This window comes from Doryrhamphus excisus, linkage group LG4, assembly GCF_037039965.1.
Source record: "Doryrhamphus excisus strain RoL-2023G ecotype Guam linkage group LG4, RoL_Dexc_Guam_v1.1, whole genome shotgun sequence".
NCBI classification, from domain to species: Eukaryota; Metazoa; Chordata; class Actinopteri; order Syngnathiformes; family Syngnathidae; genus Doryrhamphus; species Doryrhamphus excisus.
The window spans coordinates 15,471,665-15,486,014 of record NC_136360.1 but is presented as its reverse complement, the minus strand read 5'-3'; the positions used below and the strand labels follow the sequence as shown (position 1 = coordinate 15,486,014).

Below are 14,350 nucleotides of genomic sequence, written 5' to 3'. Positions count from 1 at the left end.
TTTTGCCGGATACGAGCAAGAAACGCGTACATTTTGTCATTATCATTGTTATTGGCGTTCGAAGAAAACTATTACTATTCACCCCTCGCGCTCTGTGATTGGCCAATCTCATACAGAGCCCGCCTCCCGGGACGGCGGAAGCCACACGGCTTCACGGTGCATTTGGGAAGAGTGCCTCTTTAGTTTTCTTCAGCTCGCTCTATTAGGTTGGCTTTGTAGCTAAAGTTACTTGGTGAACTGAACGAATGAAAGAACAAAGTCAATGATCAATATAAACACACGCACATAGAGCTGAATAATAAATAACACATATAGCAACTTCTGATCAACCCAATTCAATGTCAGACTTCAAATAATGTGCTGATTAAGCCCCGCCCATTTCCACACCCACTCCCTTTGAATAGCCCGCCCACTGCCATCACGAATAGGGATATAGATCATTTTGATGAACAGATACAGATAGTGTACTCGTACATCTACTGGATGTTGTGATAGCACAGCCAACTGCTTTCATTTCTGCTAACGTCAGGAGTGAAACTGACTACTAAAAAAAATAAAGTCACTACAAAATATCAGTACGGTTATGGCGCCGCCCATTTTGGGGACTTCCGTGTGCTTACTCCCAGGATGCATTGCGTCTCAAATGGCTGCCTTGTATTTCCCCACTGTTCGGGATCTGCCCGCCAAGGAATGAAAGTTAAAAACGGCATGGAGCCCAGAATCCACCATGAGAAGTTGATCGGGACGAGACGGACTAAGAGTGGGATGTAGTCCCTGGCTCCGACCAGAGTAGGATGTTGAAATGATAAATGGAGCTGGTCATGGGTTAGGGTTAGGTCATGACCACAAGGAACAGAGAAATTGATCTTAAAGTATGAAAATGGATATTTAATTGGAAGTACTTCGACAATGCAACATTTGTCAGTAATGATGTGAAAACACTACTACTGTCATGAAATTAACTATGCAGCCGGGGGGGGCCACTGCAATCTGGATTAATTATGTGCCATGAACCTGCCAGGTAATCGGTTCCTTTATGTGATGTAAGCATAGCTACACTTGGTGTGGCCAAGACGCGTGCAAGTATGGATGTCAATAGGACGTTCGTTTAAAAATCACCACCTTTACGGTTTATTCAAGGAGACAATTAGTCTAAGGGGAAATGCGTTAACACTACAAATGTTACAGATCGGGTGCTCTCGCCTTCCACCTTGAACAGATCATGTCCCAAAAAGAAATCCTCCATGAACATACGCTTTACACGTTACAGCAAGACTAAAGGCAAACAGATGAAAGCGTAACAAGTGGGTACAAGTGTATTTTACAAATGGTAAAATGGAATCACACAGCGCTTTTAATTTACACATGTATGCATCTGGGAGACCAAAGAACAACAACAAAACAAAACAAAAAAAAGAGAGCTCAGTTTTCACAGCAAACTGGTTTTGCCAGACCCATAACATTTCATCCCTCAGAAAGACAACGTAAGCATGAGGAGGGGTGCCAGATAGCATTCCGGACATTACTCACCAGCTGAAAGGTCAAAACATGCCATTTTGGCACAGGGGGCGGGTCATGTTTGCGGGATCTAATATAAGGGCTAAAATGCCCAATTACAGTTAAATATACCAATGACGCTTTCTGGAATGTCCAAAAGCTCTGAAAAATCATGAAACCAGAGTCCACTGAAAAAGTAAAAGAAAGGATTTAGTCATCAAATTTGATTTTCTTCCCTTGCGGCTTGGCTCCGAATCCTCCGCCGCCTCGTCCACCTGGAAGGGCAAGACAAAGGTTTAGCAGTTGGCACAACGCCGCGCTCAGGGAGAACAGCAACCGTAACCTCGGAGACGGAAGTAGCATTTAGTAAGATACAAGTTGTACTTCGATAACTACACTTGCCTCCAAAGCCGCCACGTCCACGCCCGCCTCCACGAGGGCCTCCTCTACCTCTGCCGCCAAAGCCGCCGCCACGCCCCCCGAAGCCGCCGCGACCTCCTCTGCCGAATCCGCCGCCACGGCCACCGAAACCGCCTCCGCCAAAACCGCCTCCGCGGCCTCCACGGAATCCGCCCTCACCCTTGGGCTTGGCGTAGTCGAGCGTCACCTTGCTGCCATGGACCTCGCCGTCCTCCATAGCTTCCTTGGCTGCCTTGCAATCATCTTCATTGTCAAAGTCCACAAAGCCGAAGCTGAAGAGGGAACAGGTCAAGTGTAGACTGAGGATACGGCATCGCCAACGCCACATGTAAGTTTATACATGTCGTGGCCAAGCATCATTATCAGACAACTACAACAAGTTCTCAAGTCTACTAGTCATTTGAGTGTTCCTGTGCCACACCTACCCTTTGGAAGACCCCGTGTCTCGGTCTGTGACAATTCTAGCGCCCACCGCCCCATCAAAGGCATCCTTGAGCATTTCATCAGTCGTGTCCTCTGAGAGACCTTTGACAAACAGTGTCTTTGTTGGACCTGGCAATGGAAACAGTGGGTCAAAGTTGGTCTTGGTTCCGGACCAAAGCATCAGTGAGGCTTGGTGAAGATCAGGACTTGACTATCTTACACATCACAGTATTTCAGAAGCTCAAGTTTTCATCACATCCGCTAAGAACTTCATCCTAGTGTGGTTTTGACGACCTACCCGAGTTCCCCCTGCCTCCTTCTGCCCGGTTATCTCTGCTCTGGCTGAACTCCAGTCGGATTGTGCGGCCTTCAATCTCTGTGTTGTTCATGCTGTCCATGGCTTCCTTGGCGTCTTCTACGCTCTCAAACTCTACAAACGCAAAGCTGCCAAAGAAAAAGATGATGAGGATGTGCTTCAGACCAGCACCAGGCTGCCAACCGTTTCAATGTTCTTGTAGCACAGCAGACATGGCATGACACCCTCACGTGACTGGGGTGGAGCCGGTTTAAACCGTGCACTGCCTCTGCTTCTCGTGCGAATCCGTGCATAATCATGGCCAGATTACCAGGAGCTCATGAGAAGGTGACAACCTGGAGTCAACGTGGCACCAGAGTACCGTGCTCACCCTTTGGGTCTGCCGTCTCTCAGCGGCACTCTGATGGAAACAGCTTTGTCAAACACAGACTGCAGGGTCTCCTCCGTGGCGCTGAAGGCCAGATTATTCACCACCAACGTTTTACTGGCTCCCCCCGCTGATGCTGCCATCGCTGCAAGCAAGAAGATACCTTCACATCAACTCGCTTCTTTTAACTACATGGGAACATTGCACTAAATATTTACCTGGCCCCTTGGCCCCCTGGCGGCTCTTCTCTCCTACAAAGTCTACAATAATGGACCTCCCATGCAGATCAGAACCCTGTGTCTCTTCTAGCATCTTCTCTGCCTCAGCCTCTGTTTTGAACTCGATGTAGGCAATGCTGTGAAGGAGAACATATGTATTTACATCTGCATGTGTGGTTCATATTGCTCTAGCAAGCTTCTTCCCCACCCTCTGCTCATGTTGTTCTGGCCCTGCGGCATCCTGATATCCACCGCATCTTCAAAGAGCTCCCTCAGGTCATCCGCCTTGACAGAAAAGGGAATGTTTTTGACAAAAAGTGTCCGTGCATCCCGTTCTGCGGAGAAATGGTAAAGTGTCAAGGGAATGGCGTACAATGTTTCCTCAAGCAGCCAATGCCAGCAGTACCTTTCCTTTCTTCTTGTGCATTCTCCTTGTTTCTGGCTTTGTCCAGCTTGATCTCCTGGCCCATAAACTTTTTACCGTTGAGCTCCAGCGCTTTCTGCATGTCCTCCTCAGATTCAAACTCCACATAGCCAAATTTCCTAGAATGAAGAAGACATTGAACACGATTGCCTCCACCACAGAGCATGGTCCTGCAGCAGATGGCATCAAGCCACGCCTTTCATACCTGGAGCCACCTAACCGGACATCAGCAATTTCAAGGCCGTTCTTGGAGAAGAATTTCCTCATTGACGCTTTGAGGTCGTCAAAGCTCTTCTCAGAATTCAGGTTGCCAACAAAAAGACAGAAACCTGACAGAAGACAGACACTTTAGTGACGGCAGTAGTACAAACCAAGATTTTTATTTCACAGCTTGACCCACGCTAGTCCTAAACTAGCTAGCTGCTCTGTGGTTGCCTACAGCCCATACGAGCCCATACAGTGTTCTATACTAGTGTTACATTGATGGGACCCCCCCCCCATGTTTGATGTATGTCTACTACATACATGCAAAGGACTATGGGCTGCTACTTCATGACATTTATAAAGTAGTAGAGATGCTCCAAGTATACTCCATCCATAAAGGAAAGTTTACCATTTCCATCTGACTTGGCTTTCTTGGCAGGTGGGGCCTCCTTCTTGCCGTCTGCCTTCCTCTTTGCGGGGGTTGCTGGGGATTCTGTTTGACGGAAAAATAGTCACACTTTGCACTGGGGAAGGGGGGCTTTCTGAAAGAAGCAAGCCACCACCCCAGCAAGCATGCTAGATGCTAGCATGCTACTCATTCTGCCTCCACAGCCATCACCTTGCATTGAAGGCTGGGCTAATGGCAAAATAACATGACTCACCTTCGTCATCATCATCTTCCTCGTCTTCATCATCTTCATCTTCCTCCTCATCATCATCCTCCTCCTCTTCAGATTCTTCCTTGGCTTTCACCATGCCTGCCTTCTTTGCGGCGGCTGGAGAAGGTGTGGTGTCCATCTCCTCCTCAGAGTCTGCAAGGCAAGAAGCCATGGGTGAAAGTCGGCCATGACGGTAAGCTACCCTCAAGAGACCAGCACTGCATCAGATACATGTCAAGCCACATCATCTGTCAGAATTAAGTCCCTTGTTGATCATCACTTGCAATCCACGCCACCAAGACCAACATGCCTCAGCATCATCATCTTACCATCCTCCTCCGCCTGCTGAGCTGGCTTGGCCTTTGGCTTCGCTTGTTTTGCAGCCTTCTTGGGAGGTGGGGCCTCCTCTTCGGATTCTTCATCATCATCATCATCGTCATCATCATCATCTGAGGGCTCCTTTGCAGGCTTGCCCTTCACCTGCTTGGCAGGAGCCTTTGCAGCAGGTTTGGCTCCTTTCTTGGGGGGAGGGGGTTCCTCTTCAGACTCATCTGGAGACAACCAGCCATCAAATTAGCCATTTTTTTCAAAGTCGTGCAAAATGAGAACAGAAGAAATGCTTCATGTCACAGCGATTGAGGATAGAACTGGTGGACAAAGAAACACACCAGCACCGAAGACATAGCGCTGTAGCTCACTTTTCCTCCAAACATATCACACATGAGCATCGCAAAACCACATGTGTGCCAAGAAAAGGAGGGTGGGACATAACACTATACAGTGTAAAAAAGTATTTGATCCCTGGTTGATTTTGTTGGTGTGCACACTAATATACATAATTCTATACTTTTGATGGGAGATGTATTCTAATACGGAGAGACAAAATACCAAACGGAAAATCCAGAAAATAAAATATTCTTTAGTTTTGTATTTCAATAATCCCACGAGCCAAAAGCACTTAATACTTGGTGGCAAAGCCTTGGTTTGCAAGCACGCATACAAGACATTTTGGCCCACTCTTTGCAGACTAAATTGTTATGATTGGTGGGTTGTCGATTGGCAACTCTGATTGTCTCTCCATGTGCAAATACATCTCCCATTAAAAGTACAGAATTATCACACCTGACTTTGTGAGGAAAAGCCGAAAGAAAAACAAATTTGTGGGCAAACCAACAAAATCAGCAAGGATTCATAGCCTTAACACTCTCTGTATTAAAACAAAGGATGACCGACCATCATCTTCGTCCTCATCATCATCGTCCTCTTCAGACTCTTCTGCAGGTGCGGCTTTAGCAGCTTTCTTTGGGGGAGGGGCTTCCTCTTCTGTGGAATTAACACAACAGTCCATGTTCATTTCACAGGTTCATTCAGGGGGTCTATCAACCTTGAAATGTGAAATGACACCAGCATTTAACCTGTGCTGTGTTTCATGTGCTGTGCATGGGTAGCAATGCATGAAACGAACATGGCCTGTAAGCCAGTGGGCTTACTTGAATTTCAGACATGATCACAGAAACATCGGCTTTCTTGCAGGTCTGAATTTTCACAGCAGGCACGTAACATAACCATCAGCTACTGCTGGGTCGTGTAAAGGTGACTATAGGTGTGCCATTTCACATCTTCAGGTTCCAATATTAAACGTATAAAGGTTGGAACTGCACAAAATATGAAAAGGAATCCTACTTGGCAGAGATTCACTTGTCAGTGATAAAGGGGGCTTACCTGACTCGTCTTCATCTTCACTTTCTGCTTTCTTGGCGGTTTTGCCGTTTTTAACAGCCTTGGTGGCTTTGGCTGGTGTCGCTTTCTTCAGCGCTTTTGGAGGTGGAGTCTGTCAAGAAATAAACCTGGGAAAATTAGTACAATATACATAACATGAAAATACCACCTATGGACAAGGCAGTGCACCTCTTCCTCTTCGCTGCTCTCCTCTTCACTCGATTCTTCCTCCACTTCTTTCGGAGGGGGAGGAGCTTTCTTCTTCTGGCTTACTTGTTTATTTGCTGCCTACATGAAAAAAAAGAGTAAGACTTTTTACCTTGATTTCAAGTAAATTAACAAAACACTCAAATTCCAGCATTGGGGGTCTCGTAATGAAATGAAACAAGTATTGCTAAGTATATTAGCATTTGATAAAGTAGGGGTGAGACCACGTGGGGGTGGTCCCCACTGTAGGCCAAGCGTGGCCGCCTCGTGTGTCACTGTGGAGGAGGCGCAAAACCCACGTGGATATGTATGTTAGCATGTTGGCTAACGTAGCGGCGTGTATGCGATCGAACTTGCAGATTAACGAAGCGTTGAAAATTGCAGTCGTACAAGAGACATAAGCCCCCGATCCTCAAACAGTGTCAATAAGACGGTACCAGTAGCTGCGCAGCGTCAGGGACCAACAAGTTCCCGCATTTCAACAGCTAACCCTCGCGTTAATACTCACATTAGCCGTTTTGCTCACTACAATAGCCAAAATAAATAGTGTTTAAAAAATAGCAGTCGGCAAGGTTTACGTCATGTGTGCGTCAAATCGCAACCATCAAGACGAGAACGCGCACGAATGCCATTTTGAGTGGCTAGCTTACAGAAGGCTAGCAGGCCGAGCTGGGAACAAACATGGCCGCTCACTTCCCAGCAAGAAACGCCTATTTTAATCGCCATTACAACGCGTTTTGCCCTCGTACCAAGATAGCGTTTTAACATACATATGATACAATACAGCAATTATATTTAGTGTCTCGGCAACCATTTCCACTTATGTCATAATCCCTTCTTTAAGACGTAGCAACTTCACCATGAAGGCCTCGTGCCAAGACACAAAGCAACCACTATTGCGCCAAAAACGGCTTTTAAGTAGAAATGGCCTACCTTTGCTAACTTCACCATGGTGCTGTCGTGTGTTTCAATGAAACACAAAAAAGAAGACGCTGGAAAATCAAGCTCGTCAACAGCTAATGCATGCACGTGGCTGCGCCTTCACGTTGGGGCATTAGAGACAGGAAAGACAGAGCCGAAGGGAACGCGTTCCTTAGTCTCTAACAAAGCGCGGCCACGCGAAGACATACCACCTGACTCTGTCGTCCAATCAGAACAGGGTACATTTAAATCGTGCCCGCGCTTCGCCTGCATGGCGTTAAAAATGACTATTGTTTTACCAGGACTTTCTCTAATAATTACAATACTTAGAATGTTGGGTTCGGAGAAATATTTAAAGAATAATATGAAATAAAATAAAATATTGCTTCATATTACTTTACACTGGTCATGTGATTGGAGGTCGGGGGGGGGGGGGTAACATGTGGGCTTGCAGCTGTTTTGGAAGCATGTAGTTTAAATGTAGCACATGGTTGTTGAACCGGAAACGTGTATATGTAGGTATTGAGCATGGGTTTCTGCTAGAGCTAAGAAATAAAACCCGCCTCACCATAAAATTATTTTGTTTTACTTGAAGACAGTGTTAAGTAATATTGTTTGAATGCATGGATGGATACTGTATATGCTATACAGATACATATATAACTTATCATTATGATTTATGCGCATGTTGATCACAATTATTTAGAACCACGTTAAAATATCCTGAAAATGTTTCACTGAACTTTATTTTGAAAAACACGCACCACAATTGCCCGTCTGCCCTGTTGGCACTTGCACGTTCCTTATTATTGTGAGAATGAACAATAGTTGGTCAAATGTGGAGTCATTTGACAACAGCCCATCACAGCGTGTGATCGCTCACCTCGGAGTTATTCTGACCTCTAGTGGACGATAATTGTACTGCACGTAAAAGTATCCCTCACTCTGTACACTAAAACATTTGGCGAGTGAAAAGTACTTGTGTTGCGTCATATCTGTTGCCATAGTGACGTATTATTGGATTTGAATGTAGCTCATGTAAAAAAAAGTCGCTGACATTCATTTGGGAACCCTGCGTCTCATCTTGGCGGGTTACACCCCGAGACTGTGGAAGAACCTGCCCCCAAAATACTTCATTTTTTTCATGTTTCCCTCATAAACGCACTTTATGGACTTGACTTTTATGTGTTTCCATTTCACAAGTGCCTGTTGCTTGCTTGTTTTCCTGTTTGTCTCTTTTGGACTGCGTGCTGAGAAAAGCATCATGAGGTTTTCATTCATATACAGTACATACACATACTACTTATGTACTATATGCAGTACATCCCTGAACTACTGAAGCCAGACCTGGTTCCCACCAACACAAGAGCCTGAGAGGACACGTGGAGGTGCACATCTTTATCCTTTTGGAGAACATTTACAACTATCTGAGACAAAAGAAAAAGTTACAAACAGAATTGACCTGCAGTTTGCATCCTTTCTCAACATGTTACATAAATAAAAGTCATTTATAAATATCTCTTTTTTATAAACATATAAATAGTTCTTAACATAAATACATTTATGCGGGGAATGTAGTACATGAATTTACAGCAGCAGCAACCAATGTACAGCCTTGCGCTTTGTAGTTTTTACACCGTCGTCTCAACATCTGGTCCGGTATACATCTATGGATATATACCTGCGTATTGATCATATATATATATATATTTGTATCAGGCTTTTGTAGCATTGTCATCTCAGTCCCTGTTAATGCTGGTCATGGCGACTTCCATGTGTCCCGTCTGCTCAGTTTATTTCCCTCGTGTGAGAACAAAATGAAGTTTCCCATCCGGAGATCTGGAGATGAGAGAGGGATAGAAGATGTTAGATGTTATCTTCGTTCATCCAATGAAATGTTTCCCTGATAAACGTATCAATGCGTCAGCATGGATCCATGCAAAGAGTCATGGCATGTACTCCTTGATAGGTTCACTGCTATCTAGCTAACATGAATAAAACACAGACTCTGATGACTCTATCCCAGGAATGAAACTGTAGTTGGGTGACTTGGGTCAGGCATCCGAGACGCCTCAGCAAATGTGGGCGTCATCTTTGATGAGGACATGTCATTAGAGCAGCATTGCAAACAACTGATAAGAAATTGTTTTTTTCAACTGAGAAATATCTCCAAAGTCAGGACTATGGTGTCGTATCAGGATTTGGAGCTAATCACGCATGCCTTTGACTATTGCAATAGTCCTTTCTCTTGCCTAGGTAAGAAAAAGCTGTCTCGCCTACAATTGGTGCAAAATTCTGCAGCAAGGATTCGGACTCGCACAAACAGGAGGACACATATATGGCCTATTTTGTAAACTTTCCATTGGCTGCCTCTCCTATTGAAAATATTTTAACATTTTGGTCCTCTCTTTTAGAGCACTGCATGGTCAGGCTCCTTGTTGTATTAGTGACCTGATCCTGCCTTACACCCCCACTACATCACTCAGGTCTGTGGACCAGAACCTACTGACAGTTCCACATACCCCTTTCCGGACCAGAGGGGACCAATCCTTTCAGGCTGTTGCTACTAGGCTTTGGAATGATCTTCCTCTCTCTCTGCATTTATCTGCGTTTTTTTTCTTCTTCTTCTCTTGTCTGTGAAAGGTGCTACATAAATTAACTTTACTTACTTACTTACTAATAAACTAGCATGACGCTACATTTTCTAAAGGGATAGATTCACTGCTACCTAGCTAATAAACTAGCATGACGCTACATTTTCTAAAGGGAGAGACTCACTGTTATCTAGCTAATAAACTAGCATGATGCTACATTTTCTAAAGGGATAGATTCACTGCTACCTAGCTAATAAACTAGCATGACGCTACATTTTCTAAAGGGAGAGATTCACTGTTATCTAGCTAATAAACAAGCATGATGCTACATATTCCAAAGGGATAGATACACTGCTATCTAACTAATAAACTAGCATGACGCTACATTTTCTAAAGAGATAGATACACTGCCGCGTAGCTAATAAACTAGCATGATGCTACATTTTCTGAAGGGATAGATTCACTGCTATCTAGCTAATAAACTGGCATGGCGCTACATTTTCTAAAGGGATGGATTCACTGCTGTCTTGGTTATAAACTAGCATGATGCTACATTTTCTAAAGGGATAGAATCACTGTTATCTAGCTAATGAACTAGCATGACGCTACATTTTCTAAAGGGATAGAGTCACTGTTATCTAGCGAATAAACGAGCATGATGCTACATTTTCTGAAGGGAAAGACTCACTGCTTTCTTGGTTATAAACTAGCATGATGCTACATTTTCTAAAGGGATAGATTCACTGCTATCTAGCTAATAAACTGGCATGGCGCTACATTTTCTAAAGGGATGGATTCACTGCTGTCTTGGTTATAAACTAGCATGATGCTACATTTTCTAAAGGGATAGAATCACTGTTATCTAGCTAATGAACTAGCATGACGCTACATTTTCTAAAGGGATAGATTCACTGTTATCTAGCGAATAAACAAGCATGATGCTACATTTTCTGAAGGGAAAGACTCACTGCTTTCTTGGTTATAAACTAGCATGATGCTACATTTTCTAAAGGGATAGATGATTCACTGTTATCTAGCTAATAAACAAGCATGATGCTACATTTTCTAAAGGGATAGAATCACTGCCATATAGCTAATAAACTAGCATGACGCTACATTCTCTAAAGGGATAGATTCACTGTTATCTAGCTAATAAACGAGCATGACGCTACATTTTCTGAAGGGATAGACTCACTGCTTTCTTGGTTATAAACTAGCATGATGCTACGTTTTCTAAAGGGATAGATTCACCGCTACATAGCTAATGAACTAGCATGACACTACATTTTCTAAAGGGATAGATGATTCACTGTTATCTAGCTAATAAACAAGCATGATGCTACATTTTCTGAAGGGATAGATTCACTGCTACCTAGCTAATAAACTAGCATGACGCTACATTTTCTAAAGGGATAGATTCACTGTTATCTAGCTAATAAACTAGCATGATGCTACATTTTCTAAAGGGAGAGATTCACTGTTATCTAGCTAATAAACTAGCATGACGCTACATTTTCTAAAGGGAGAGATTCACTGTTATCTAGCTAATAAACTAGCATGATGCTACATTTCCTGGAGGACATGCTTCCTTATTGCCTTCACCATGCCTGCTCATGATGACATCCACATGTATTTGTGAGGGCATCACTTCCTGTTTCTGTGTAGGAGGACTTCCCACTTTGGATGAACCTTCTGAGGTTACTTGATAACGGCCGGTGTGTCGAGTCAGCTTGACTCACAATAACAACATGTGCGGACCTCGTAGGAATCAAGCGTAGAGAAAGAACCAGTGAGTCATAGGTCGATCTACACCAGGGGTGGGCAAACTACGGCCCGGGGGCCACATGCGGCCCACCTAGTGTTTCCGGCCTGCCAGTTGCTTTCTAATTATTTCAACTTTTAACATACAAACTGGCAACATAAATTAAATTAAATTAAATTAAATTAAATTAAATTAAATTAAATTAAATTAAATTAAATTAAATTAAATTAAATTAAATTAAATTAAATTAAATTAAATTAAATTAAATTAAATTAAATTAAATTAAATTAAATTAAATTAAATTAAATTGTTTGATGTGGTCTGATGTTTAAAGTGCTGCTGAAAAAAGGGACCCCCCCCATCTACACTAACAGGCTACATACCGTTTAAAGTAACGTTTCTTGCACCTACAGCAGAACCATGTGCCCCAACGTGCTAGTTTGCACCCGTCCTTGCTAATGTGCTCCACGGATGCAGCCCGCCCCCCGTCCCCATCCACGGGCTCCGGTGTCAAGTGCAGCCGGTCTAAAGAGGAGAACCGAAACACTGACCGTCTACGTGCGATCCAGCACTAGCAGCCCATGCCGCTGATGGTGCCTATCCTGTCCATCTTGTGTCCGAAGCAGCCGCTCCGCGCGGTGGAGCCCGCCTTCTTGCTGCCGGATTTGTGCCTCCGAGGCACGGGCTGGTCGTTGAGGAGCCGAGCCCACATCCCCCTGGCCCGGACGTCCGTGCGTAAATCTCTCAGTAGACGCATCCGAGCGCGCACCGCCTCTATCCGCCGGTCCCGCTCCTCCGACTCCAGCAGGTCCGTCAGCTCCTCGCCCAGCAAACTCCGAAGAGACTGAAAGAAGCATATGACGTCACTACTGTGGAAAAACTAGAGAAAGCTCGAGTGGATGCTATGGAGTGTAAGAATATTTCGCAGGTGCTTTTGGTCTGGATGAAGATGGACTTGCGTGAATTCACATCCATGTTAGTTCCAAAAGTTTTGCAAATAAGCAGACATTTCATCACAAGAATATGAAGAGTTATGTTTCGTGGGTACAGGTGAAGCATTTTAGCGTTATGGCGTTTCAATTTAAAGTGATTGAAATGATGAAATATGCGTGACAGCATCTGACCCACCTTCTGCTGTGCCTGCGTCAAAGGTTTGGCTCCCATCTTCCCCGACAGCAGCGTGACAATAAGTCCACAAGCCACCAAGAAAGACACGTTCATCTTGAGGAAATTTCAGCCGTGGATTCCTCTGCTCTGGCGTGGAGTGCAACGAGAGGATGGGTGGATGCGTGGATGGGTGGATGGGTGGTGTCGTATAGCAGCCAATAAAAGCCTGGGCTCCCTCCTTGTACTCCAAAGCTCCTCCGGTGCTCCTCTGCTTGCTCTATGAAGCCCGAGAGCACTTTATAGGCAGCCCGCGGTGATGTCACTGTAGTCACCCGTCCTCGCCTACCTGCCCCGAGCACGTCACGCACGTCATCAAGCTTTGGGGGAAATGGGATGGACGTGGATCCGTCGGGATGCATCCGTGTCCCGGCTGGGATGCGGCGTGCGGGACCCGGGGTGCCCTTCGAGGCTGGGGGGGGGCATCGACCGGCCTGTTGCACGTTGAAGGTTGCACTTCCGTCACATCATTCGTGGAGGCTGCAGGGGCACGTGTGCACATCAGGAACCCACGTGCAGCCTATTGATGAAGATATATCATTATGGCTGATGATGCATGTCAGAGACACACAAGCACCAGACCTCAACACCACAGCAACGGGCTCTTATTGATGCTTACAATGACCCTAACCACGCCCAGATAAAACTCACTTCTGAACCCCCTACTTCCTGTACCCCCCCCACACACATGTGATTGTGATTGGCTGGCCCCAAGCCAGCTGGGGTAGGCTCCAGCCACCCCTACACAAGGTCGTATATATATGTATATATATATAGAGAGAGTCGCCGGTATGCTGGAGCCTATCCCAGCTGTCTTCAGGCGAGAGGCGGGGTACACCCTGGACTGGTGGCCAGCCAATCACAGGGCACATATAGACTAACAAAAGCCATTTGGATGACATCATGGTGTTGAATGCAACATTTGCTGTGTTCCAAATGTTGGACAAAGATGCCAAGCAGGCATACAGGATCCATGTGTCGTAGGTGGTGGAGTGCCGCGACGGACGCCACCGAGCCAGGCAGCACTGCCCGTGTTGAGACACAGAGTGGCAGTGTTTGCTGTGCCGTAGAGCGAAGCGCCGAGGCAGATTCCATGGCAAGATATCACCCAAACATCAAAGTGCCTGATAGCAGAAAGTGAGCGTATGAAAGACTTGAAAGACAATGACAGACACCTGAGGGGACCTGGGGAGCACCTGGGGGTCACCCGGGGGTGTGGCTAAAGTCTTCACTATCCCATGGTCCATCCTGATATTTCCAGGAAGAAACGTCGGAGCAGCTGACCTGCCTTCCCCCCCCCAAGAGCAACCAGACACTCAGCTGGGAAAAGCCCTCAGTGTGGAACTCTTTCAGTCAGTATCTTCCTCATAGCACACGTCACTGATATGAAGACCATGAATCATGGGGTCCTAGACCTGACCACGTCAGGACTCCTCCACAGGGTGAGAGGTTCAC

The 14,350-nt window shown here is 45.4% G+C and overlaps 2 protein-coding genes and 2 non-coding genes across 4 annotated transcripts; all 4 read right to left on the bottom strand.

Moving 5' to 3' along the window:
• Positions 1 to 1,107: 1,107 nt before the first annotated feature.
• On the bottom strand, positions 1,108 to 7,578 carry ncl (nucleolin). Its single transcript, XM_058072767.2, has 16 exons — positions 7,388 to 7,578; positions 6,437 to 6,535; positions 6,251 to 6,359; positions 5,762 to 5,851; positions 4,858 to 5,079; positions 4,532 to 4,681; positions 4,279 to 4,362; positions 3,871 to 3,994; positions 3,648 to 3,784; positions 3,450 to 3,576; positions 3,242 to 3,378; positions 3,027 to 3,168; positions 2,639 to 2,784; positions 2,343 to 2,469; positions 1,900 to 2,189; positions 1,108 to 1,772 (listed from the first exon to the last, which is right to left on the bottom strand). The coding sequence occupies exons 1-16, from the start codon at positions 7,403 to 7,405 to the stop codon at positions 1,708 to 1,710; spliced, it is 2,067 nt and encodes a 688-aa protein (XP_057928750.2). The 5' UTR covers positions 7,406 to 7,578; the 3' UTR covers positions 1,108 to 1,707.
• Positions 4,747 to 4,815, bottom strand: LOC131130325 (small nucleolar RNA SNORD82). The gene has a single exon (XR_009130024.1). It is a non-coding gene; the product is annotated as a small nucleolar RNA SNORD82 (small nucleolar RNA).
• LOC131130326 (small nucleolar RNA SNORA57) lies at positions 5,150 to 5,288 on the bottom strand. Its single transcript, XR_009130025.2, has one exon. It is a non-coding gene; the product is annotated as a small nucleolar RNA SNORA57 (small nucleolar RNA).
• Positions 7,579 to 8,765: 1,187 nt separating the features above from the next.
• nppc (natriuretic peptide C) lies at positions 8,766 to 13,125 on the bottom strand. The gene is made up of 3 exons (XM_058073579.2): positions 12,860 to 13,125; positions 12,283 to 12,575; positions 8,766 to 9,214 (listed from the first exon to the last, which is right to left on the bottom strand). The coding sequence occupies exons 1-2, from the start codon at positions 12,950 to 12,952 to the stop codon at positions 12,303 to 12,305; spliced, it is 366 nt and encodes a 121-aa protein (XP_057929562.1). The 5' UTR covers positions 12,953 to 13,125; the 3' UTR covers positions 8,766 to 9,214; positions 12,283 to 12,302.
• Between the last annotated feature and the right edge of the window lie 1,225 nt (positions 13,126 to 14,350).